The 23,499-nt window shown below is 39.2% G+C and overlaps 1 protein-coding gene across 4 annotated transcripts in view; it reads left to right on the forward strand.

Moving 5' to 3' along the window:
* LOC120093077 (cytochrome P450 2C6) overlaps positions 1 to 21,225 on the forward strand; it is a 38,288-nt gene extending 17,063 nt beyond the window's left edge. For 3 of the 4 annotated variants that reach the window (XM_039101411.2, XM_008759615.4, XM_039101415.2), the window contains 4 exons: positions 14,766 to 14,907; positions 17,798 to 17,985; positions 19,588 to 19,729; positions 20,886 to 21,225. In XM_039101411.2, the coding sequence (XP_038957339.1) occupies positions 14,766 to 14,907; positions 17,798 to 17,985; positions 19,588 to 19,729; positions 20,886 to 21,067 (654 nt within the window). In that variant the 3' untranslated portion in view covers positions 21,068 to 21,225. Of the gene's footprint in view, positions 1 to 14,765; positions 14,908 to 17,797; positions 17,986 to 19,587; positions 19,886 to 20,885 lie in introns of all 4 variants that reach the window. The other variant, XM_039101413.2, reaches the window with a different exon arrangement.
* The last annotated feature ends 2,274 nt before the right edge of the window (positions 21,226 to 23,499 follow it).

Here is a 23,499-nt window from a genome sequence, read left to right on the forward strand (position 1 = left end):
CTTGCCTCCTTATTTTGGGCTTTACCACTTATTATCCTTTGTAGGGCTGGATTTGTAGAAAGATATTGTGTAAATTTGGTTTTGTCATGGGATATCTTGGTTTCTCCCTCTATTTTTTATTGAGAGTTTTACTGGATACAGTAACCTGTGCTGGCATTTGTGTTTTCTTAGGATCTGTATGACATCTTTCCGGGATCTTCTGGCTTACATAGTGTCTGCTGAGAAGTCTGGTGTGATTCTGATAGGTCTGACTTTATACGTTATTTGACCTTTTTTCCCTTACTGCTTTTAATATTCTTTCTTTGTTTTGTGCATTTTTTGTTTCAACTATTATGTGACAGGAGGACTTTCTTTTCTGGTCCAATCTATTTGGAGTTCTGTAGTCTTCTTGTATGTTGATGGGCATCTCTTTCTTTAGGTTAGGGAAGTTTTCTTCTATGATTTTGTTGAAGATATTTACTGGTCCTTTGAGCTGGGAGTCTTCACTCTCTTCTATACCTATTATCCTTAGGTTTGATCTTCTCATTGTGTCCTTGATTTCCTGTATGTTTTGGACCAGTAGCTTTTTCCGTTTTATGTTATCTTCGAACGTTGTGTCAATGATTTCTATGGAATCTTCTGCTCCTGAGATTCTCTCTTCTATCTCTTGTATTCTGTTTATTGTGCTTGTATCTATAGCTCCTTGTGTCTTTCTTTGGTTTTCTATATCCAGGGTTGTCTCCCTTCGTGCTTTCTTTATTTCTTCTATTTCCGATTTTAATTCCTTTGCCTGTTTGATTGTGTTTTCCTGGAATTCTTTCAGGGATTTTTGTGATTCCTCTCTATATGCTTCTACTTGTTTATTTATGTTTTCCTCTGTTTCTCTAAGCGTGTTCTTCATGTCTTTCTTGAAGTCCTCCATCATCATGGTCAAATGTGATTTTAAATGTAGATCTTGCTTTTCTGGTGTGTTTGGATATTCAGTGTTTGCTTTGGTGGGAGAATTGGCTCCGATGATGCCATGTAGTCTTGTTTTCTGTTACTTGTGTTCCTGTGCTTGCCTCTTGCTGTCAGGTTTTCTCTGGTGTTACCTTGTTATGACATTTCTGAGAGTGGCTAGACTGCCCTATGTGCCTGTGTGTCAGGAGTATTGTAGACCTGTTTTCCTGTTTTCTTTCAGCCACTTATGGGAACAGAGTGTTCTGCTTTTGGGTGTGTAGTCTTTCATGTGTACTGGTCTTCAGCTGTTCCTGTGGCCTGTATACTGAGTCCACCAGGCAGGTCGCTTGGAGCAGAAAAGTTGGTCTTACCTGTGGTCCCCTGGCTTGAGTTGCTTGTGGGGGGGCAGCTTTTGAGCTCTCTGTTAGGGCAGCAACCAAGAGGGCCTGCGCAGCCTTTTCCTCAGGCCCCATGCACCGGGGTCACAGATGGCTTTAGGTGTTTTCCTCTGGAGTCAGAAATGTGGCAGAGTGTAGTCTCTTCTGGCTTCCCAGGCGCGTCTGCTCTTCTGAAAGTTTAGTTCCCCCTCCCGTGGGATTTGGGTGCAGAGAACTGTTGACCAGTTACCTTCAGATCTGGCTGGTGTCTGGACTGCAGGGAATCTGCCATTCGAGTGCCTCTATATTCAGGTTCCCAGAGGCCATATACAGTTTCCTCTTGGGCCAGGGATGTGGGCAGGAATGGACAGTATTCATGGTTTCTCCCACCCTGCAATCTCAGGAGTGCCCACCTGTCCAGGTTGTGAGCTCTCTCTCCCAAGGGGTTTGGGAGCAGGGAACTCTGGGCAGGGATCATTGGGGTTGGGGCTCCAGCTAAAAACCGGAAGTGTCCAGTCCCAGAGGAATTTTGCCTCTGTGTGTCCTGAGTCCACCAGACATGTCGCTTGGAGCAGAAAAGTTGGTCTTACCTGTGGTCCCTGGGCTGAAGTTGCTAATGGGGGGCTTCTTTTGAGCTCTCTGTGAGGGCAGCAACCAGGAGGGCCTGTGCTGCCTTTTCCCGCGGCCCCTGTGCACAAGGATCCCAGATCGCGTTAGGTGTTTTCCTCTGGAGTCAGAAATGTGGGCAGAGTATAATCTCTTCTGGCTTCCCATCCATGTCTGTCCCTCTGAAGGTTTAACTCTCCCTCCCAAGGGATTTGATCAGGGAGCTTTTGATCGGATCCCTTCAGTTCTGGGCGGTGTCTGGAATGCAGGGGACCTCTTTAATGTTTTTTACAGTCCAGTTTTTATCTCCCTCTCAGTCTGCCTTCTGATTGTTCTTCATCCTATATTTCAGCAGTGCCCCTGTCTCCAATAATTTGTCCCCAACAGCACCATGTCACTAGATATTCACTCTTCCTGGAGCCTCAATTCTCTCAAGGGTTAGGTGTATCTTCTCTCCCTGAGACTAGACCAGGTATTCCTCTGCTGTATATGCATTGGGGGCCTCAAATATGCTGGTGTATGCTGCCTTGTTGGTGGCACAACAAGGAAGACCTTGGGAGTCTAGGAAGACTGCTGGTCCTCCTATGGGGTTCCCCTCTTCCTTTTTTCCAACTTTTCCATAATTTGACCACAAGGGTCCATAGCTTATGTACTTCAGTATCCTGTAAGTATCTCCATCTTACTCTTTCAGCTGCTTCCTTAGCCTCTCAGACAACAGCCATGCTAGGCTCCTGTTTGCAAATGCACCATAGAATCAGTAATAGTATTAGGCCTTGGTGCCACCCTTGAGCTGGATCCCAATTTGGGCCTGTAACTGGACCTCCTTTCACTCAGTCTCTTCTCCATTTTTGTCCCTGCAGTTCTTTCAGACAGGAACAATTCTGGGTTAGAGTTTTTGACTGCGGAATGGCAACCCAATTCCTTCACTTGACATTCTGTCTTTCTACCTGAGGTGGACTCTACCTGTTCCCTCTCCAACTGTAGGGCATTTCCTTTTTTAAAAAAATTTACTTGTTCTTTTATTTATTTACATTTCAAATGTTATCCTCCTTCTCAGTTTACCCTATTCCCCTGTATGAGGTAGCTTCCCCACCCACTGATTCACTCCCAACTCACTGCCTTAGCATTCCCCTACACTGGGATATCAACCCTTCATAGGACTAAGGGCCTTCCCTCCCATGGATGCCAGATAACTCTGTCCTCTGCTACATATGCAGCTGGAGCCCTGGGTCCTTCTATGTGCCTTCTTTCATTGGTGGTTTAGTCCCTGGGAGCTCTGGACTGTCTAGTTGGATGATATTGTTGTTTTTCCTATTGGCTTGCAACCCCCCTCAGTTACCTCAGTCCTTTCTCAAACTCCCATGTGTGTCAGTCTATGGTGGTCTGTCATTCAGTCTCTTCTCCATTCTTTATCCTTCTATTTCCTTTAGCCAGGAGCAATTCAGGGTTAAATTTTTGAGAAGGTTGAATGGCTCCATTCACCAATCAGAGATGTGCCTAACCTCAGGATATTGTCTCTACAGGTTCCCTCTCTCTTTTTTGGGGTGGTGGTGGTATTTCAGCTAATGCCATCCCTGTTGGGTCCTGGGAGCCTTTGTTTTCCTGGCATCTGGGACTTTCTATAGCCTACCACCCAGTTCTCCATCTTCTATTGCTACACACTCTGTTCAATTTCCTGATCTTCTGAACATCTCCCCTGTCTCCTTCCAAACCTGAGCCTCGCCCCTGTTTTTCCTCTCCCCGTCCACTATTCCTTTCATGTTCTTCTAACACTAAACCTCCTGTGATTACTTTGCTCTCCTTTTTAAGTAGGACTGAAACATCCATACTTTGGTCTTCTTTCTTCTTGAGCTTCAATGGTCTCTGAGTTGTGTTGTCGGTATTCTGAGATTTTGTCCCAATATCCACTTGTCAATGAATACGTACCCTGTGTGTTCTTTTGTGACTGTGTTAACTCACCCAGGATGATGTTTTCTAGTTCTGTGAATTTCATGAAATCATTCTTTTTAATGGCTGTATAGTACTCCATTGTGTAAATGTACCACATTTTCTGTATCCATTTTTCTGTTGAGGGACATTTGGGTTGTTTCCATTCTCTGGATATTATAAATAAGGCTGCTATGATCACAGTGGAGCATGTGTCCTTGCTATATATTGGAGCATCTTTCTGGTATATACCCATGAGTGTATAGCTGTGTCCTCAGGTAGTTCTATGTCCAATATTCTGAGGGAATTTCTTTTGGAGTCCCTCCCTTTTTGTCCTGAGAATCTCTCGCCTCCCAGATCTCTGGTACATTCTAGAGGGTTCCCCTACAACCCATCTTCCAAGGTTGCCTGTTTCCATTTTTTTATCTGACTCTCAGGGCTTTAGTCCTGTTTCCCCCAATACAAGATAATGTTTCTTCTTTTGCCACCTCAGCTTCTTTCCCAGCCTGGTCTCTTCTTCCGTCTGCTCTCCCGCCTACCACGATTGCTTTCTTCTCTCTGCCATGTTGATTGGAGCAGGCTCAGTTGTGCCCTTTGGCTTGTTAGTTTTTTGAATTCTGTGGCTGTATCCTGGGAATTCTGTACTTTTTGTCTAATATGCATATATTAGTGAGTACATGCCATGCATGTCCTTTTGGGTCTGAGTTACCTCACTCAGGTTGCCATTGTTGTTAATAGGTAAATAGTATTTCATTTTGCAAATGAACCATGTTTTCATAACACATTCTTCCTTTGGGGGACATATGGGCTGTTTATAATTTCTGTTTGTCACACAGAAGGCCACTATGAACATAGGGGAAGACACACCCTGTGGCATGGTGGCACATCTTCTGGGTATATGCTGGGTCTTCAGGTAGATATATTTCCAATTTTCTGAGGAACCTGCAAGTTTATTTCCAGAGTGGTTGTGCCAGTTTGCAATCCCACCATCAATGGAGGAAGGTTCCTTTTCTCCACATCATTGCCAACATGTGCTGACACCTGAATTTTTGATTTTAGCCATTCTGATTGGTGTACTGTGGAATCTCAGGGCCATTTTGATTTGCATTTTTCTGATCACTGAGGACTTTGATCATTTCTTTAAGTGATTCTCAGGCATTCGAGATTCCTCTTTTTTGAATTCTCTGTTAAGTTTTATACCTCATTTTGAATGTGTGTGTGTGTTTTTTTTGTTTTTTGGTGGTTAGCTTTTGAGATTTTTGTGTATTTTCAATACTAACACCTATCAGATGTCAAGTTACTGAACATTTTTTTTCAATCTGTTGTATTTCAATTTGTCCTAATGACAATGTCCTTGTCTTACAGAACTTTTCTGTTTCATGAGGTCCCATTTATCAGTTCTTTATTTAGAGCCTGAGCCATTGTAGCCATTTTATTTAGGAAATAGTCTACTGTGCACATGAGTTCCATGCTCTTTCCCAATTTCCATTTTGTTACATCGTAAATTCAAAGTATCTTGTTTTAGGGTTGCGTTGCTTGACTCACTTGGACTTGAGCTTGTGTAATGTGACAAATACTGTTTTTTTCTGTCTTCTTTGTCAAAGATCAAGTGTCTGTAAGTTTGTATTGGTACAGGGACAGAAACACTGGTCAACAGAATAGAATTCAAGATCCAGAAATAAAATTAAAAACTTACAGACACTTGATCTTTGACAAAGAAGACAAAAAATATACAATGGAAAACAGACAACTCCTTCAAAAACTAGTGTTGGTCTAACTGGCAGACTGTATGTAGAAAAATGAAAATAAAAAAAAACAATATTTGTTGGGATTTTACTGGGGGTTGCATCGAATCTATTGATTGCTTTGGTAGTGTTATTTTGTTAATTCTACCAATTCATGACCATAGGAGATCTCTCCATTTTCTGAGATCTTCTTTGATTTCTTTCTTGAGAGTTTGTTTGTTTACTTATTCATTCATTCATTCTTTCTTTCTTTATTTATTTATTTATTTTTGCACTCCAGATTTTATTCCCCTTGTGATCCACTCCCTGGGAGTTCTACATCCAATACCTGCTCCCTGTTTCCCGATACTCCCCACCCACCAGTTTCAAGAAAGATGTCACCACCATACCCATCCCAACAGACCTCTAAACTTCCTAGGGCTTCCAGTCCCTTGAGGGTTAGATTCATCTTCTCTGACTTAACCCAGACCTGGGAATCCTCTTCTGTATATGTGTTGGAGGTCTCATCTCAGTTGTTGTATGCTGCCTGGTTGGTGATCCAGTGTCTAATCTCAGCGTCCCAAGTTAATTGAGGCTGCTGGTCCTCTTACAGGGTTGGCCTCCTCTTTAGCTTCCTACAGCTCTTCCCTAATTCAACTGGAGGGTAAGCAGTTTTTTTTTTCATTGGTTGGGTACACATATCAGCACCTGACTCTTTCAGCTGTTTGTTGGGTCTTTTGGAGAGAAGTCATGGTAGGTCCCTTTTTGTGAACACCCCATAGGGTCAGTAATGGTGTCAGGTCTTGGGCTTCCCCTTCAGCTGGACCCCACTTTGGGCCTGTCACTGGACTTTCTTTTCCTCAGGCTCTTCACCATTTTCATCCTTGCATTGCTTTCGGACAGGAAGAATTATGGGTCAGAGCTTTGGTTGTGTGATAGCAACCCCATCTCTCATTTAATGACCTGTCTTTCTGCTGGTGGCGAATTCAATAATTTCCTTCTCCCCACTGTGGGGCCTTTCATCTAGGGTATCTGCCCTCTCTGATTCCAGAGAATCACTCACTTCCCATGTCTCTGGTACATTCTAGATTGTCCTCCCAACCTCCTACCTCCTGAATTCACCTGTTTCAATTCTTTCTGCTGGCCTTCAGTGCTTCAGTCCTTTCACCCACACAATATAAGATTAAGTTACACTCTCCCCCAACACCTATCTCCTTTTCCCAACCTGTAGGATATCAATTTGTCTTATTGACTATGTCTGATGCCTTACAGAAGCTTTCTAGTTTCATGAGGTCCCATTTATCAATTCCTGAATTTAGTTCATGAGCCATCGGAGTTCTCGTTAGGAAATTTCTGCCTGTGCCAATGAGTTCAAGGCCCTTTCCCCTCTTTATGTTCTATTAGATTCAGTGTATCTGGTTTTATATTGAGGTCTTCAAAACACTTGCACTTGAGCTTTGTGCATCGTGACAAATATGGGCCTATTTGTAATTTTTTACATACAGACATCCAGATAGAATGGCACCATTTAATGAAGATGCTTTCTTTTTTCCTTTGTATATTTTTGGCTTCTTTGTCAAAGATCAAATGTGCATAAGTGTGTCGTTTTATTTGCACATCACTTCTCTGCATCCTATCCTCTAATTCTTACAGCTTTTCTACCACTTCTTAGCAGGAATATGGGGTTAATAAAGGGCTGAGTACTCGGACTCTTATTTTTTGCACTTTTATAATACACACATCTCTGCATAGACTTCTTTTTTTTTTTTTTTTAGATGTTTGGAGGTACTACTTTAATCAGGTTTGTTTTATGCATGTTAAATATGAATAATTTTGTATTTTATGAATAAACATTAAAAGGAATACGTTCTAGGAGGGTAAATATTCTCTTTTTAAAAAATCATAAAATACTCAACAAGAAAAGATTTGGATTTCTGACCTCTAGTAAGACCCATAATTTTAATTGAATCTACCTGAAAAATAAAATCATATGAGGATGTTGAGTTGCTCCCCATGAGACACTGTGTTTTAAAATAATTTTAGGTTCTATAGATGAAGTTTTGAGGACTTCTTTCCCATTTGTGCAAAAGCACATTGAATGTCCTTACAAGTTACTTTGGCTTTGAAACCTTTGGACTCTTCTCTGAATGAAAGATACTGCAGAAGAAAGTCAATCATTTAAGAAGGTGAGACATGATGATGGATAAGAATTTAACATGTTTGACCAGTTGTGGCACACAACTTATCATGGTGAATAAGAAGGACATTGTGAGTGAATGGTCAGGCAGTCATGGGTGCCTGTGGATCTGCATAGACTTCTAATCTGTAAACAGAAACTTATTGTACCTAAATTTATAACAGCCCAAGTTTATGTATACACACACACACACACACACACAAACACACACATACACACACACACACACAGTAGTTGAACATTATGACCATTAGCATTATAACATCAGTAAGCTGTAACCTCGGGTTTTTGGCTTCTCCATCCATGGGCTTTTAACCAGCAACACTTTTCTGGGTACTAAATTCCTTGCTGCAGGCTTTAAAACTAATCCAAATGTAGTTGGGTATCTTGTAATACTCATAGTTTTATTTACCAGTGAATATCCAAGATGGTGACGTTATATGACCAGTGATATAGACCAGAGGTTCCAGATGCAGATTAGGGATAGGATTTGACCCTGGGTAAGGACCGCAGGTGAGGGAGGAGTTTCTCAATCTTTGGTAGTGGAAGCTATGGACCTGAGTGGAAGCATCAGCTATTCTGGACTAAGGCACACATAGAGTGGCAGTTGAACAACTCAGTACAAGTTGCATTGAGCCAGATAAATCTGAGTAACTTAGAAAATGTGCACAATAGTAAAACTGTAGATGGGAAATTGAAAACTACCTAACCAAATTAAGCTAATGAGAAGTAAGTATAAGTCAGTCTTATTAGCTTTACTGCTATCAACACTTTGTATTTAGCACTTATGAACAAGCAACCCCGGTCACAAATTAATTTTATTTGTAATAAAATGCCAAGACAAGGTAGTCACTTTATTATTTGTAGTATAGGACTATTAATTATATGGAATGTGTGCCTGCAAACCTGACATATGTATATGGGTGCATATTTGTATATGCACATGCATGTGTACAACTCTGTATATGAATATATGATCATATATACATATAACCTAACTGTGAAAGGTTAGTATCATTTAAAAGCTTCTCAGAAATTACTGTTTTGAGCTCAAATGCTGATCTCTGTGAACAGCAATATTTTGTTATCTGGAATGTAAACTGGGAAAGACATACTTCTTAAGAATATTTAGGAGAAAACCAATGAATATCCTATATATCATTTAAGTAATTTACGCACATGTATTACATTGGCAATGAAGTCAGAAGGCATAGTATGCAATCAACTTTTAGATTCTACATTTGGATCCAGACACACTGTTAAGTGGACTTAGAAAACTGGGTATGAAGAGCAGCACTTAGTTATTGTCTGCTATGTAGCATTTGGTAAGTAGAGAATATGTAGCAGAGGGTGGCATTGTCCAGCATCAATAGGAGGAAAAGCAGTTGGTCCTTGGAAGTCTCCTGTCTTCAATGTGGGGTAATGCAAGAGTATAGGTGTTGGAGTGGGTAGGTGGGAGTGGGAGCATCTTCATAGAAGGAGAGGGACAGGGGAGGAGATTCTGGGAGAGGAGGGAAAGGGGATAACATTTGAAATGTAAATATATAAAGTGTCCAAGAAAATTTAAATGAAAAGTAAAATAAATAATAAAAAGGTTTTTTTTTGTTGGATATTTTAAAATTTACATTTGAAATGGTATAGCCTTATCCAGTTTCCCATGCATAAACCCCCTATTCCATCTCCCCCTTCCTCTGTTTCTGGGAGAGTGTTCCCCCAGCCTCCCATCCACCCCTACCCAACTCTCTGCTCTGACTTTCCCCTACAATTGGGCACCAAGCCTTGGCAGGACCAAGGGCTTCTCCTCCAATTCGGGGCTGACAATGGCATACTCTGCTACATATGCACCTGGAGCCATGAGTATGTCCACGTATACTCTTGGATGGTGGTTTAGTCCTTAGAAGCTCCGGTTTGTTGGTAATGTTTTTCTTTTTCATTTTGTAATTATTTGAACTTATAATATTTCCTTTTATTTATCGGCTATTGTTTCCTTTTTTTTTTTATTAACTTGTGTTTCTTATTTACATTTCGATTGTTATTCCCTTTCCCGGTTTCCGGGCAAACATCCCCCTAACCCCTCCCCCTCCCCTTCTTTATGGGTGTTCCCCTCCCCATCCTCCCCCTATTGCCGCCCTCCCCCCAACAATCACATTCACTGGGGGTTCAGTCTTAGCAGGACCAAGGGCTTCCCCTTCCACTGGTGATCTTACTAGAATATTCATTGCTACCTATGAAGTCAGAGTCCAGGGTCAGTCCATGTATAGTCCATAGGTAGTGGCTTAGTCCCTGGAAGCTCTGGTTGCTTGGCATTGTTGTTCATAAGGGGTCTCGAGCTCCTTCAGTCTCTTCGAGTTCTTTCTCTGATTCCTTCAACGGGGGTCCCGTTCTCAGTTCAGTGGTTTGCTGCTGGCATTCACCTCTATATTTGCTGTATTCTGGCTGTGTCTCTCAGGAGCGATCTACATCCGGCTTCTGTCGGCCTGCACTTCTTTGCTTCATGCATCCTGTCTAATTGGATGGCTGTATATGTATGGGCCACATGTGGGGCAGGCTCTGAATGGGTGTTCCTTCTGTATCTATTTTCACCTTTGCCCTTGGCAAGAATACCTGCCAAGGGTATTCTTGTTCCCCTTTTAAAGAAGGAGTGAAGCATTCACATTTTGATCATCCATCTTGAGTTTCATTTGTTCTAGGCATCTAGGGTAATTCAAGCATTTGGGCTAATAGTCGCTTATCAATGAGTGCATACCATGTGTGTTTTTCTGTGATTGGGCTACCTCACTCAGGATGATATTTTCCAGTTCCAACCATTTGCCTACGAATTTCATAAAGTCATTGTTTTTGATAGCTGAGTAATATTCCATTGTGTAGATGTACCACATTTTCTGTATCCATTCCTCTGGTGAAGGGCATCTGGGTTTTTTCCAGCTTCTGGCTATTATAAATAAGGCTGCTATGGACATAGTGGAGCACGTGTATTTTTTATATGTTGGGGCATCTTTTGGGTATATGCCGAAGAGACGTATAGCTGGATCCTCAGGCAGTTCAATGTCCAATTTTCTGAGGAACCTCCAGACTGATTTCCAGAATGGTATTATTTTTCTTAAGGGGTTGCAAACCCATTCAGCTCCCTCAATACTTTCTCTAACTTATCCAATTGGGACCCTATTTTCAGTTGGCTGCAAGCCAACCTGTATTTGTCATGATCTGGCAGAGTCTCTCAGAAGACAACAATATCAGGCTCCTTTCAGCATGTACTTCTTGGAATCAGCAATATTGTCTAGGTTTGGTGACTATATATGGGCTGAAACACCAAGTGCAGAGTCTCTGTATGGCCTTTCCTTCAGTCTGTGCTCCCATCTTGTCTCCATATTTCCTCTTATGAATATTTTTGTTCTACCTTCTAAGAAATACTGAAGCATCTAAACTTTGGTTGTCCTTCTTGAGCTTCATATGGATAGTCCATAAGGTAATCAGAGCTTTTGGGCTAATATCCACTTATCAGTGAGTGCATGCCACGTGTGATTTTTTGTGTTTGGCTTACTACACTGAGGATGATATTTTATACTTTCATCCATTTGTGTAAGAATTTTATTTTTCATGAAGTCATTCTTTTTAATAGTTGAGTAGTATTCCATTGTGTAACTGTACCACATTTTCTGTCTCCATTCTTTTCTTAAAGGACATCTGTGTTCTTTCCAGCGCCTGTCTATTATTAAGAAGGCTGCTATGACCATAGTGGAGCATGTGTCCTTGTTATACAGTGGAACATCTTTTGGGTATATGCTGAGGAGTGGTATAGCTGATTCCTCAGGTAGTCCTATGTCCATTTTTTCTTAGGAAACTCCACACTAATTTCCAGAGTGATTGTATCAGCTTTCAATCCCAGCAACAATGGAAAAGTATTCCTCTTTCTCCACATCCTCGCCAGCATCTGCTGTCACCTGAGTTTTTTATCTTATCCATTCTGACTGGTATGAGGTAGAATCTCAGAGTTGTTTTGATTTGCATTTCCCTGATGTCTACGGATGTTCAACATTTCTTTAGGTACTTTTCAGCAATTCCATATTCCTCACTGAGAATTCTTTGTTTACTTCTGTACCACATTTTTTAATAGGCTTATTGGAGGTTGGTGGGAAGGGGTTGTTGGTTGGTTGGGGAAACACCCTCATAGAAGAAGTGGAAGGGAAAATGAGCTAGGGGCTTATGGATTTCAATCCAGGAAAGGGGATATTATTTGAAATGTAAATAAAAATATCCTAGTGAAAAAGCAGAAACAATAAATGATTATTATTATTATAAACAAGGGAATGAAACAATTTGGATTCTTCTACCTACTGACTGCCAGTTGAAAACACCATATGTTGAAAATGCGATCTTTTTTTCCATTGGCTGTTTTTAGCTCCTATGTCAAAGATCAAATGACTGTAGGTGTGTATGTTCATTTCAGACTCTTCATTTCTATACCATTGATCTACCAGTCTATCTCTGTCCCAAAACCAAACAGATTTTATCACTATTACTCTGTAATACATCTTGAGGTCAGGGACTATGATTAACCCAGAAGTTCTTTTATTGTTGAGAATAGTTTTTGCTTCCCTGGGTTTTTTTGTTATTCCAAATGAATTTGCAAGTTTCTCTTTCTAATTCTATGAAGAATTGAGTTGGAATTTTGATGGGAATTGCACTGAATTTGTAGATTGCTTTTGGCAAGATGGCCAATTTTACAATATCAATCCTGCCAATCCTTGAGCAGGGGAGATCTTTCCATCTTCTGAGGTCTTTCTTCAGAGACTTGAAGTTCTTGTCATACAGATATTTTGCTTCCTTGATGAGAGTTCCACAGAGGTATTTTATATTAATTGTGACTATTATGAAGGGTGTCATTTCCCTAATTTCTTTCTCAGCCTGTTTTTCCTTTGTGTAGAGGAAGGCCACTCATTTGTTTGAGTTAGTTTTATACCCAGCCACTTTGCTGCCATTTACCACATTGAGGATTTCTCTGGTAGATCTTTTGGGCTTATTTAAATATACTGTCATATCATCTGCAAATAGTGATATTTTGAGTTCTTCTTTTCTAACTATATCCTCTTTGCCTCATTTTTTTCCAATTGCTCTAGGTATAATTTGAGTACTACATTGAATAAGAAGGGGGAGATTGGGCAGCCTTGTCTAGTTCCTGATTTTAGTGGGATTATTTAAAGTTTCTCTCCATTTAGTTTGATGTTGTCTACTGGTTTGTTGTATAGTGCTTTTACTATGTTCAGGTATGGGCCTTGAGTTTCTGATCTTTCCAAGACTTTTAACATGAAGGGATGTTGGATTTTATCAAACGCGTTTTCAGCATCTAATGAGATGATCATGTGGCTTTTTCTTTGAATTTGTTTATTTGGTGAATAATCTTGATGAATTTCTGTATAATGAACCATCCCTGCATCCCTGTGATGAAGCCTACTTTATCATGATGTATGATCATTTTAATGTGTTCCTGGATTTGTTTTGTAAGATATTTATTGAGTAATTTTTCATTGATATTCATAAGAGGAATTGGTCTGAAATTTTCAAAGAGACCAATCAGTATGACTGTGCTAGAGCATAGACTTGTAAACATTTTTCTGTGTAGGGTCAGCTCATGAATACTTATTTTCCATAGAAAGAACATATGGCCACAATCATTTAGTGCCATCTTTCTATTAAAAAATGGACAACAGGATGTGACATAGATTTGTAAAAATTTATTCATAAGTGCAGGTGCAGGTTATGATTTGCTGTCTTTCATGCCGTACTTTGTTGTCTGAAATAAAGAATTAGAATTGAAGAATACATGCTTTTACTAGTCTTTCCCAGACGATTCCCATGGTCTGGACCACTGTACTAGGGCTAGTAAAATAAGAAAAAAGACAATATATGACTTCTCATGATTTTTCGGAAGGATCCACCAGAACGATAAGATAAAATGAATTTCAGGAAACAAAAGTACCTGAAGTAATGTGAGAAAGGGAGATGTGTATTTTTCACAGATACTAACATAGATAAGGTGATTTAAATTGTGTTAATAGTGTTATTACATAATATCAAACACTGTAGTGTTACTTATTTTTAAATTAGGATATATGAATAATCATATCCTGACTAAATATCCATAGATATAATATGATGAAATCCCTACCGTATGCTATCTGCTAAGCTTTATTCATCGTTTTCATAATTATGTTATAAATACTCTCTCCTTCATCCTAGTAGAGCTATTTGTGTGTATTTCCCCTGTCTTCATGACCTATTCTCTCCTCAGTTTATATGGTCTAATTATTCTTCCCTATACATGACATGTTACTAGTGAACTCGCTTATGGAATGGAGCCATGGTATTTTCACATTGTGAGACTATTTTTTCCCCATTCCTTCTAGATATTTGAACTTTTATACTTTTTACAAGTTCAACTTTGGTGCAAATTTGCAGCAATATTGAGTCCATAAAGTTGTGAACAAAGCAATGAATAACAAATGTGTAATATAAGCTTGTAACATCTTGAACAGTGTGTAACCACTTTCTCAATCCTATTGATTTAAGGGTAGTACAAATACCTTAAAGAAAGAACTGGTTTATTTTACTACAGTGCAAGCAGTTTGGATTATAGACCAGTTGTAGCATAACAGAGACCCCCCATATTGTTAGAGTCAAATGCCTTTGATTTTTTTCTCACTATATTTAGCATATGGATTTTTGTTTTTAATGAATGAACAACAATCTTGTTTACATCCTTTTAAGTCTTGATGCTAATTTTTATCATACAAATTTAGATGTAGAGTATCTCTGAATTCAAGCAAAAATATATGAGTGTACGGAATGAAATTTAGATCCTCTGTATTAGTCTCTGCAATGTTGTGCTAATTTCTTCTGGCACTATATTTTCAGTTCTGTGTTGGTAACCATGCAGAAAATGGGGTGATATTGTAGAATCATTGTTATCATAGGTGCTTGTAAACAATTTACCAGAAAATTACATCAACCAATTCTTAGGAAAATCACAATCCACATTCGGAATTTACACTTGAAAACTTATCAATCACTGTGACTGATTTGTTTGGTGCTGGGACAGAGACAACAAGCACAACACTGAGATATGCTCTGTTGCTCCTGCTGAAGTGTCCAGAAGTCACAGGTAAGGACACAGGTGGTGAACCTTGGCATTCTCATTGTATGCTGGGAAGACGTTGTTGATGTCCTGTGTATTATTCTTAGAAAAGTCTGCCCTTGACTTTTTGTGCTACTGGCCAGAAAGTGTAGGATGAATGAGAGGAATGAAGAGACTGTCCACATAGGAAAAGAATGCTGTTAAGTGTCTGGGTTCTTTTGGAGATAATCTGGGAAAGGCACTTACAGCCTTCTTTGGCTTGCTTTGCCTATACATTTTTTGTCCCCAAATTAGGTTTTCAGAGCAGGCAACTTTTTGTACTTACCTTCTTTGTTTCTAATAAACCTAATTTTGAGGTATACAGAGGTGAAAACTTACTTCACTGAAATAAGCATGAATTCTGGAATTTCTGAGCTTATCTGAGATAATGTCTACTCTGAGAAGGAGTAAAAATAATAAATTCATTAGAAAGTTATTTCCATATAAGGCAATAGTTATAGAAAAAGGAATGTTATTATTTCAAATATCCATTTCCATGCAACCTATATTGCTCACACTTATTCCAGTTGTACCAGCAGCATTTATTTTAAAAATATTATTATAGAAAAGTTATTCTACTATTATTATTTTACAGTATTTATTAAGTTATCTATCATGCTTCTGAATAGGTCTGTATACTTAAAATTTAAGAAAAAAATATATTACTGGATAGAACAAAAGTTTCCCTATGACACTTATGTAGCCAGAGAGCTTTAAATGTTACTATTGCACATGTGGTAAGTATGCAGTTTTAATGCTTTCATTAGTCTAACATCTGGAGATAGAAAAAAGGAAATAACAAAGTGCGACAGACGTTTTTCTTATATTATTGTCATCAGAGTAAATAGAGCATCCATAAGAACTGTCTTAATTTCTTCCAAAGGGGACGTGGTTCCCTCTGTTTCCTCTTAAAGGGGAGTGTGTACCCTGGAGAAAGCATCTGATTGTGCCAACCCAAAAGTTACTTTTAAATACATTCAATATTTTAGCATATATGAAGTTCACCTCTCAATTTTATGTAATTTACATTAAAGTGACTCTAGCAAAAATATGAATAATAATTAATAATTAAAGGGTAGGAGAAATGGAAAATGTCACATGATTAAGAGCTTCACAAAAATACTTAAATACAACAGTGTAATGAGGAACAAAGAAAAATGGGGCAGGGAAGATGACACTGTAACATAGATATCAGATGAACATGTAAACTACATTTCTACAGTTACAGTATGGATGTCGATTGAAAACAATAAGGAGCCAACATAGGGCTATAAAAGGTTTATAAAAGGGGTCTCTTCTTGCTTGGGCTCCCTTTCTACCCACAGTCCTGCAGTGACTAAGTGTCCCCCATGGAAGAAGACAGAGTTGCTTTTAAAGAGTCAGCCTAAGTAGCCCTGTATTCAAAGATCTTTAGTGGCTGACAGAGAAAGAGCAATCTACAGGGATGAAAGGGGAAGAGTGACCATGTTCCAGTTCCAGAATTGAGAGGATCAGAGCACCTTTCTCTAATTTGCTTGTGAATTTTAGGGGCAAGATCTACCTCTTAGTTAAGTTAGTAACTGTGTGTGTGTGTGTGTGTGTGTGTGTGTGTGTGTTATCTATCACCTTAATAAACCATTCTAAATACTCTGCAATGTGAAGAGAATGAAACCACTAATCCAAGAAACAGTCACAGAGTTTCAGAACATCAGACTAAATATAAGCATGACATCCTCTAGAAAGACCCCTGAGTCACATGTAAACACTTGCCTTGAGACTGCTAAGCAAAAATGTAAGCCTGGACTCCAGTATTCGTAGAAATGTGTCTTTTCTTAATGAAACACCTGAGAATATTTTTATCTACTTCTCTGAATCAGGGTCAAGGAAGTCATGGGCTCCAGGAATCAGAACAGCCCACATAGAAAGATAAGATAAAGGCTAGGTTTCTGGACACATGACCTATAGAGATCTCTATTCTGTCTTTACCATGTGGATCCTGCATGCATGAACAAAGATGAGGGAAAAAGGAGAAGTAATATGTGGTCTGATGCCTACATCAACTGAGCTTTTATTTCAAGAGCTATGAATTTAAATACTTAGATACAATTTTAAACTCATAAAATGGAATATTGCAAACTAAATATAAATGACTAGTACTAGTAGAAGATGATCAAATTTTTCATGATGGATAATCATATTTATATACTGTCAATGAATCTCACAGTGAAAATTGGAATAACTAAATTCTGAAATCAAACACATTGTTCATGAAGTAACAGAAAGTGTGATGCTTGTGTTGTCTTTTTGAAGCTGTCTTTTAGCATATGGAATATAACTGTAATTCATGTTTTTCATTTTTCACAACAGAAGATATTTTATGTAATTGGCTGCATAGCAAACATTAATTATTGACAAATATGTTTATACTTCAGAAGCACTTGTTGACTTTGACGGTGACCTATTATGAACATTATATCCCACCAAATTTCTCTCTCTCTCTCTCTCTCTCTATCTCTCTCTCTCTCTCTCTCACACACACACACACACACACACACACACAAACTAAAGATATTTTAAGATATATTTTTGACAAAAATTCAATGTTTGATTTCTAATTATCTTTTTCAGACTATGATATGACGGTTATTTATGTTGTTATGCTACTTGAAGTATTTACTTAATCCTTTTGTTCTTGTTATTATAATAATACATAGTGATGTATTTTAACAGCTATTAGTGAGATAGTGATATGCATCTATATATAGCATATCTGCATGCCTTAATGTACTCCTGGATATAAAATGCATTTGTAATGCTACTTTTGTGCATCATGTAGTCATGCATTGTGATAAACAATTTACTTCTTTCCCATTTCAACACTTCTACTGTGACCAACCAGCTAAAGTCCAGGAAGAGATTGATCGTGTGGTTGGCAAACATCGCAGCCCTTGCATGCAGGACAGGAGCCGCATGCCCTACACAGATGCCATGATTCATGAGGTCCAGAGGTTCATTGACCTCATTCCTACCAACCTGCCACATGCGGTGACCTGTGACATTAAGTTCAGGAACTACCTAATACCCAAGGTAAGCTTTCCTTTTCTCTGCTGCACATCTGTGCTGTGTGCTCCAGTCTTCTCAGTCACACTTTACCTTTGATTCCTACATTTTTTCTCCCCATTCTTTCATGGTATTCCCTGAGGATTGAGGATATGATTGAATCCTTAACCCTCATTTTTTTCTTTTCCTTATTTCTCTATCCATGCTTAAACTTATCACTTCTATCATACTTGCCCTGTTCTTTGATAATATACACATTCAATTATACCCCTTTATTACATATTTTTTCCTTGGACTGTGAGTTTCCCATTGGGAATGCTATGTAGGTTTCTACATAACTTCTTACATACATCACATTTTGTTTAAGCCTTCATTTTTTTGCCAACTTTCCCTTTCATATAACTTTACTACCTCTTTAAATCCTGCCCCCAGTACTGTCCTTTCTACTTTCATTTAACATGTATTCTACTACCCCCATGCGTTTCCACTGACAATCACCTGCATTTAGCTATCTAGTCCCAACATATACCCTAAGTTAAAAAGCCTAAAACACACAAATATTTTAACCATGACTCCTAAGGTAGAGAAAATATGTAGCATTTGTATCTTTGAGCTGTATGACCTAAGTAAGTATACGTTTTTCTCATGAGTATGAGAAGTGTTCTCTTCTTTTGGGTAGGGTCATCCAAGCATTTCTGGATTTAACCAGTCTGGTTGTGATGAATAATGTTTTTGATATGAACTTTGTAAGGGTAAATTTTATTCACCTGATGAAGTTGTCATCTAGGTTTAATGCTAAATAAGCACATCCTTTCTTGTTCTTTTTGAACTCTGGTTGGCTGGTTTAACTCAGTTCTTTTGGCCCAAACTTCTCTCCAAGCTGACTGATTCAATCTGACTTCTCTCAGATTCTCACCCAATCAAACTAACTCTGGCAATCTATTCTAATCTTTTGACTCTTTATATTGTCTGAGTCATTCTGACTTTACTTGTGTCTAACTTGTTCTCCTTGAAACCTGTCTCTGTAAATCTGCCCCTGATAAAAACTGCTGCTGAACTCCACAAAATGAACTACCATGAACTCCACTCCTTTCTCCTGTCTTTTAGGTCACTGAACTAATGCAACTAATTAAATGGAACTCAGAGATTTATATGTCTCTGTCTCCTGAGTGCTGGGATTAAGGGTGTATGCTACCATTCCTGGACCTATGCTTTGGTTTAACTGAAACTTTCTCTATGCAATACTGGTCTTGAACTCAGAGGTTTGTTTGCCTTTGTCTCCTGGAATTTAAGGCATATCTGTATTATAGCCAGGTCACACAGATCTAAAAGGAGTTTGGATATGATCTCTTGCCCAAGCAGCCATGTTGCTTGCTTAAAATTCTGCTAGAGATGATGATTTCACTACTGAAGTACTGACCTAAAATTGATCTGAAGGCACTTTAGTAACATCACTGTCACAGTTCTCATACTCTTCCTATGCTTTCTCTGTCATAAATATACCCGATATTCTTTAAACTTAATCTTACCTATGGACCAGAAGATTGAACTATGTTATTTACTATTTTCCTTATAAGTCATGAATTTTTGTAACTTGCTTGTTTGTTACTCTTCTGTGTGTCATTACAGGGAACAACAATAATAACATCACTCTCATCAGTGCTGCATGACAGCAAGGAATTCCCCGACCCAGAGATATTTGACCCTGGCCACTTTTTAGATGGGAATGGAAAGTTTAAGAAAAGTGACTATTTCATGCCTTTCTCAGCAGGTAATAGAAACTCATTTCCATGGTTCCAGTGACATGCAGAACCGTGGGGACTTAGAGTGTGACTCTACATGTGCTGATAGCTTGCATCTGCATGATAAGGAGCATAATTTTCATTGTGTATGCACTGTCCTGGATATGACCACCTTCTTTATCAGGGTATGAAAATGAGTGTTTTGATTGTTTATAAGTTGTTCATAAATTGAGAAACCTAGAGTATAGGGAATTTGCTTTCTTCTTTTAGGTAAATTACAGAAATACCAAGGACACCATTCTAGAAACTAAACTTCACTTACATTTTACTTACTCCCCATGAAAATGGAGACTTCTTCAAAATTAAATTCCTTCTTTGCTCTTACTCACCTCCAGACTGGATAATAAGCTATGTCTCCTAAAACATAGAAAAGCACCAAGGGGCCTAAAACATATACAGGAAACAGAGGAGTGATTACTTCATGCCAATACAGTATAGTTAATGCATGTGAGATTATCACATATCCCTAGGCCAGAGGGATACTGGGAAAAGTTCATACCTTGCTCTTTCACACATTACATTTTGTACAAAACATAGAGCAGCATTCTCATTAAAATGTCTAACTTACTCAAAGGGTATAGGTCACAAATAATATTCAAAAGAAAATGGAGATCATTTCTTTGAAGTTTGTTAACCAATTGAAGAGGACATTTTCTCTCTTTTGAAAAATTTTCAGATCACCTTAGTTTGATGAAAATATTGTAGATATGCCATCATGCCCTGCAGTGGCCTCAGGGTTCCCCTCTCCCAAATTCAGGGTATGAACAGTGGATATAAAGTACATTTCTGTAGTGTGTGTGCTACCTTAGTTTTATGTTCTTTATGAAAAATTAAAAACCTCCCCCTCCACAACTTTCCTCTTGCTTTGAATATAGGTAAGATCATAACATCTATCTAGGTGACTAGTACTTTTGAATGATGTATTCTTTGATATCATATGTTAGTTTGAAAAATGACTCTTTTTGTCTAAAATGTTTTTCCTTTAGCCATCCATTAATCTAAAAAAATGTATGCTTTAACTCAGTAGTTACTGTTATTCCCTTGTATTTTTTGTACCAGTGCAGTACATCTCAGGTCAACACCGTGTACAAGGAATAATTACCTTTTTTGGCATTTTCCTCCTAGGAAAACGGATGTGTGCAGGAGAGGGCCTAGCCCGCATGGAGTTATTTTTATTCCTGACCACGATTTTACAAAACTTTAAGCTGAAATCTGTACTTCACCCAAAGGATATCGATACAACTCCAGTTTTCAATGGATTTGCCTCTCTGCCACCATTTTATGAGCTGTGCTTCATTCCTCTCTAAAGAGATCAAATTGGCTGGGGATTTAGCTCAGTGGTAGAGCGCTTACCTAGGAAGCGCAAGGCCCTGGGTTCGGTCCCCAGCTCCGAAAAAAAGAACCAAAAAAATAAATAAATAAATAAATAAATAAATAAATAAATAAAGAGATCAAATTGCCTGGCTCCGGATGTATTGTATTTTCTCCCTTAAAATAACTCCTACACTCCTCAAGATTCAAGAAATATACACATTGCATTTTCCAGTTTCTGGAGTCACTGCTCACATATATCTGCACTTCCCTATTCTCTGTAACAGTCTCCCAATCTCATGTACCTATGTATATCTAAATTTGAGTTCTTACTGTGGTTTAGCTATAGCACTGGTAATTCACAGAAATTTATCTTCTTTATGTTCTCAAAAATAAGATCTTTTGATTGAGTTGCCTTTGTTCAGTGTTTCCTTACAATTCAGGCTAAAACCAAAACACTAGATTCTCAATATATCATGTTGTTCCGTATAATGATAACAGAGCATGTAAAGTGGCAGTTCTGGGGAGGAACCGGTTCCTCCTGTTGCCCTTTTCATTCAAGTCTGAAGACCCAACCTTCATCTTCAGTGCATGTCTCAAAGTCAGTGCATGTGCTCATTATACCAGGGTTTGAGAGGCAGGCACAGGAGGATCCCTTGGGTTTCCTGGTCACCATACTAGATTAATAGCCATACTAGGGAGATAAACTGTTTCGCAAAACAAGACAAGATGTTTCTAACAGAAACAGTACTAGTAAAAGTTTTACTTCTGGCCTTTACATAGATATGACTCTCTTCTCAAACATGCAACTAGTCATGCACACATTATCTTCCCCTTTAACTAATATAAAAGGGAACGTGAATGGGAGATTAGTAAGAAAGCTTTTTTTTCCTGAATGTTAAGTATAGCCACTAGCAGTATTTGTGTTTGAAACATATAAATGCTGATGAGAAACTGAAGAACTCTGTAGACAAATACAATGAAGACAACTCACAGGGAGGAATAAACATGCAGGTTGTGTGAAGATTTGCTTTCAACAATACTGACAAAAAACTCTTAGTGCTTTTTCCTTTGATTTATTCTTTCTTCATATAGCATCTCCTCACTACAGCCCCTCCCCCAACATTCCACTTCTTCAAGTTCCTCTTGAAGGAACCGTTATTCTTCCCCAGATCCATTGTTCTTTCATTTCCCTTCAGAAAATAGCAGGCCTTCTAGGGATATCAAGCCAACTTGGCATAAAAAGGTGTGACAAGATTAGCCACAAATCGTCATATCAAGGTTCGACTCAACAAGGAAGAGGAAAATGGTCCAAAGAGTAGACAAATGAGGCAGAGATACCCAGACTCCTCCTGTTAGGAGTCCTCAAAACACTAAGCTATGCAACCACATCATGTATGCAGAGGACCTAATGCAGACCCATTTGGTCTTTGCTTCCATCTATGTGAACTGTTATGGCTCTGAATAGTTGATTATCTAGGCTGTGTTCTCATGATGATTTTTTTTTGTATACATGTGCTTTTAGGACTGACCACTTGGTATTTGTGCTAGTAAGAACTTTTTCCCATGGGATTTGGGTGCACGAAACTGTGGGATGGTGCCAGTTCACTTCCGGGCAGAGCCAAAAACAGGAAGGGCTCTGACCCCAAGGAATTCTGCCTCTGTGTATCCTGAATCCACCAAGCAGGTCACTTGGTAGCAGAAAAGTGGGTCTTATGTCTGCTCTCAACTGTGGTGGCGCTTCTGGGACTGTCTTCCAGCTCTAGGCGTGGGCAGGAATTAAAGGGTCCTGCCCCTAATTGCTCCTATAGGTTCTTGCACCCAGTGGCCACAGATGGCACTGTGCAATTCTCTTGGGTCTGGACTGTGGGCAGAGGATCTTCTCCTCTCACTTCTCAGAAGTATCTACACTTCTGAATGTCCAACTCTCTCCCCCATAGGATATTGGTGCAGGGAGCTATTTGGCCAGTTCATTAAGGTCCTGGGCACAGAAAATTAATTATTCCATTTGTTTACACTTCAAATGATATCTCCCTTCCCAGTTAACTCACTATACCACACCCATGCCATCTACCATCTCCCCTCTCAGCTTTGCCTACATTAGGGTGCTTCCCACCCCATCCACCCACTCCTGCTCCACCATTCCAGCATCCTCTTATGCTGGGGCATCAAATCTCCCCAGTACCTCTGGCTTTCCCCCATTGATGTCAGATAAGGCCATCCTTAGCCATATATGTATCTGGAGCCGTGGATCCTTCCCTGTACAACCCTTGGTGCTATAATTCCTGGGAGCACTAGGTAGTCTGGATAGCTGATGTTGCTCTTCCTATGGGGCTGCAATCCCCCTCTGCTACCCCATTCCTTCTGTTGTCTCCCCTACCAGAGGCCTGGAGCTCAGTGTGATGGTTGGCTCCAAGCTTCTACATCT

This window comes from Rattus norvegicus, chromosome 1 (assembly GCF_036323735.1).
Source record: "Rattus norvegicus strain BN/NHsdMcwi chromosome 1, GRCr8, whole genome shotgun sequence".
Classification (NCBI taxonomy): Eukaryota; Metazoa; Chordata; class Mammalia; order Rodentia; family Muridae; genus Rattus; species Rattus norvegicus.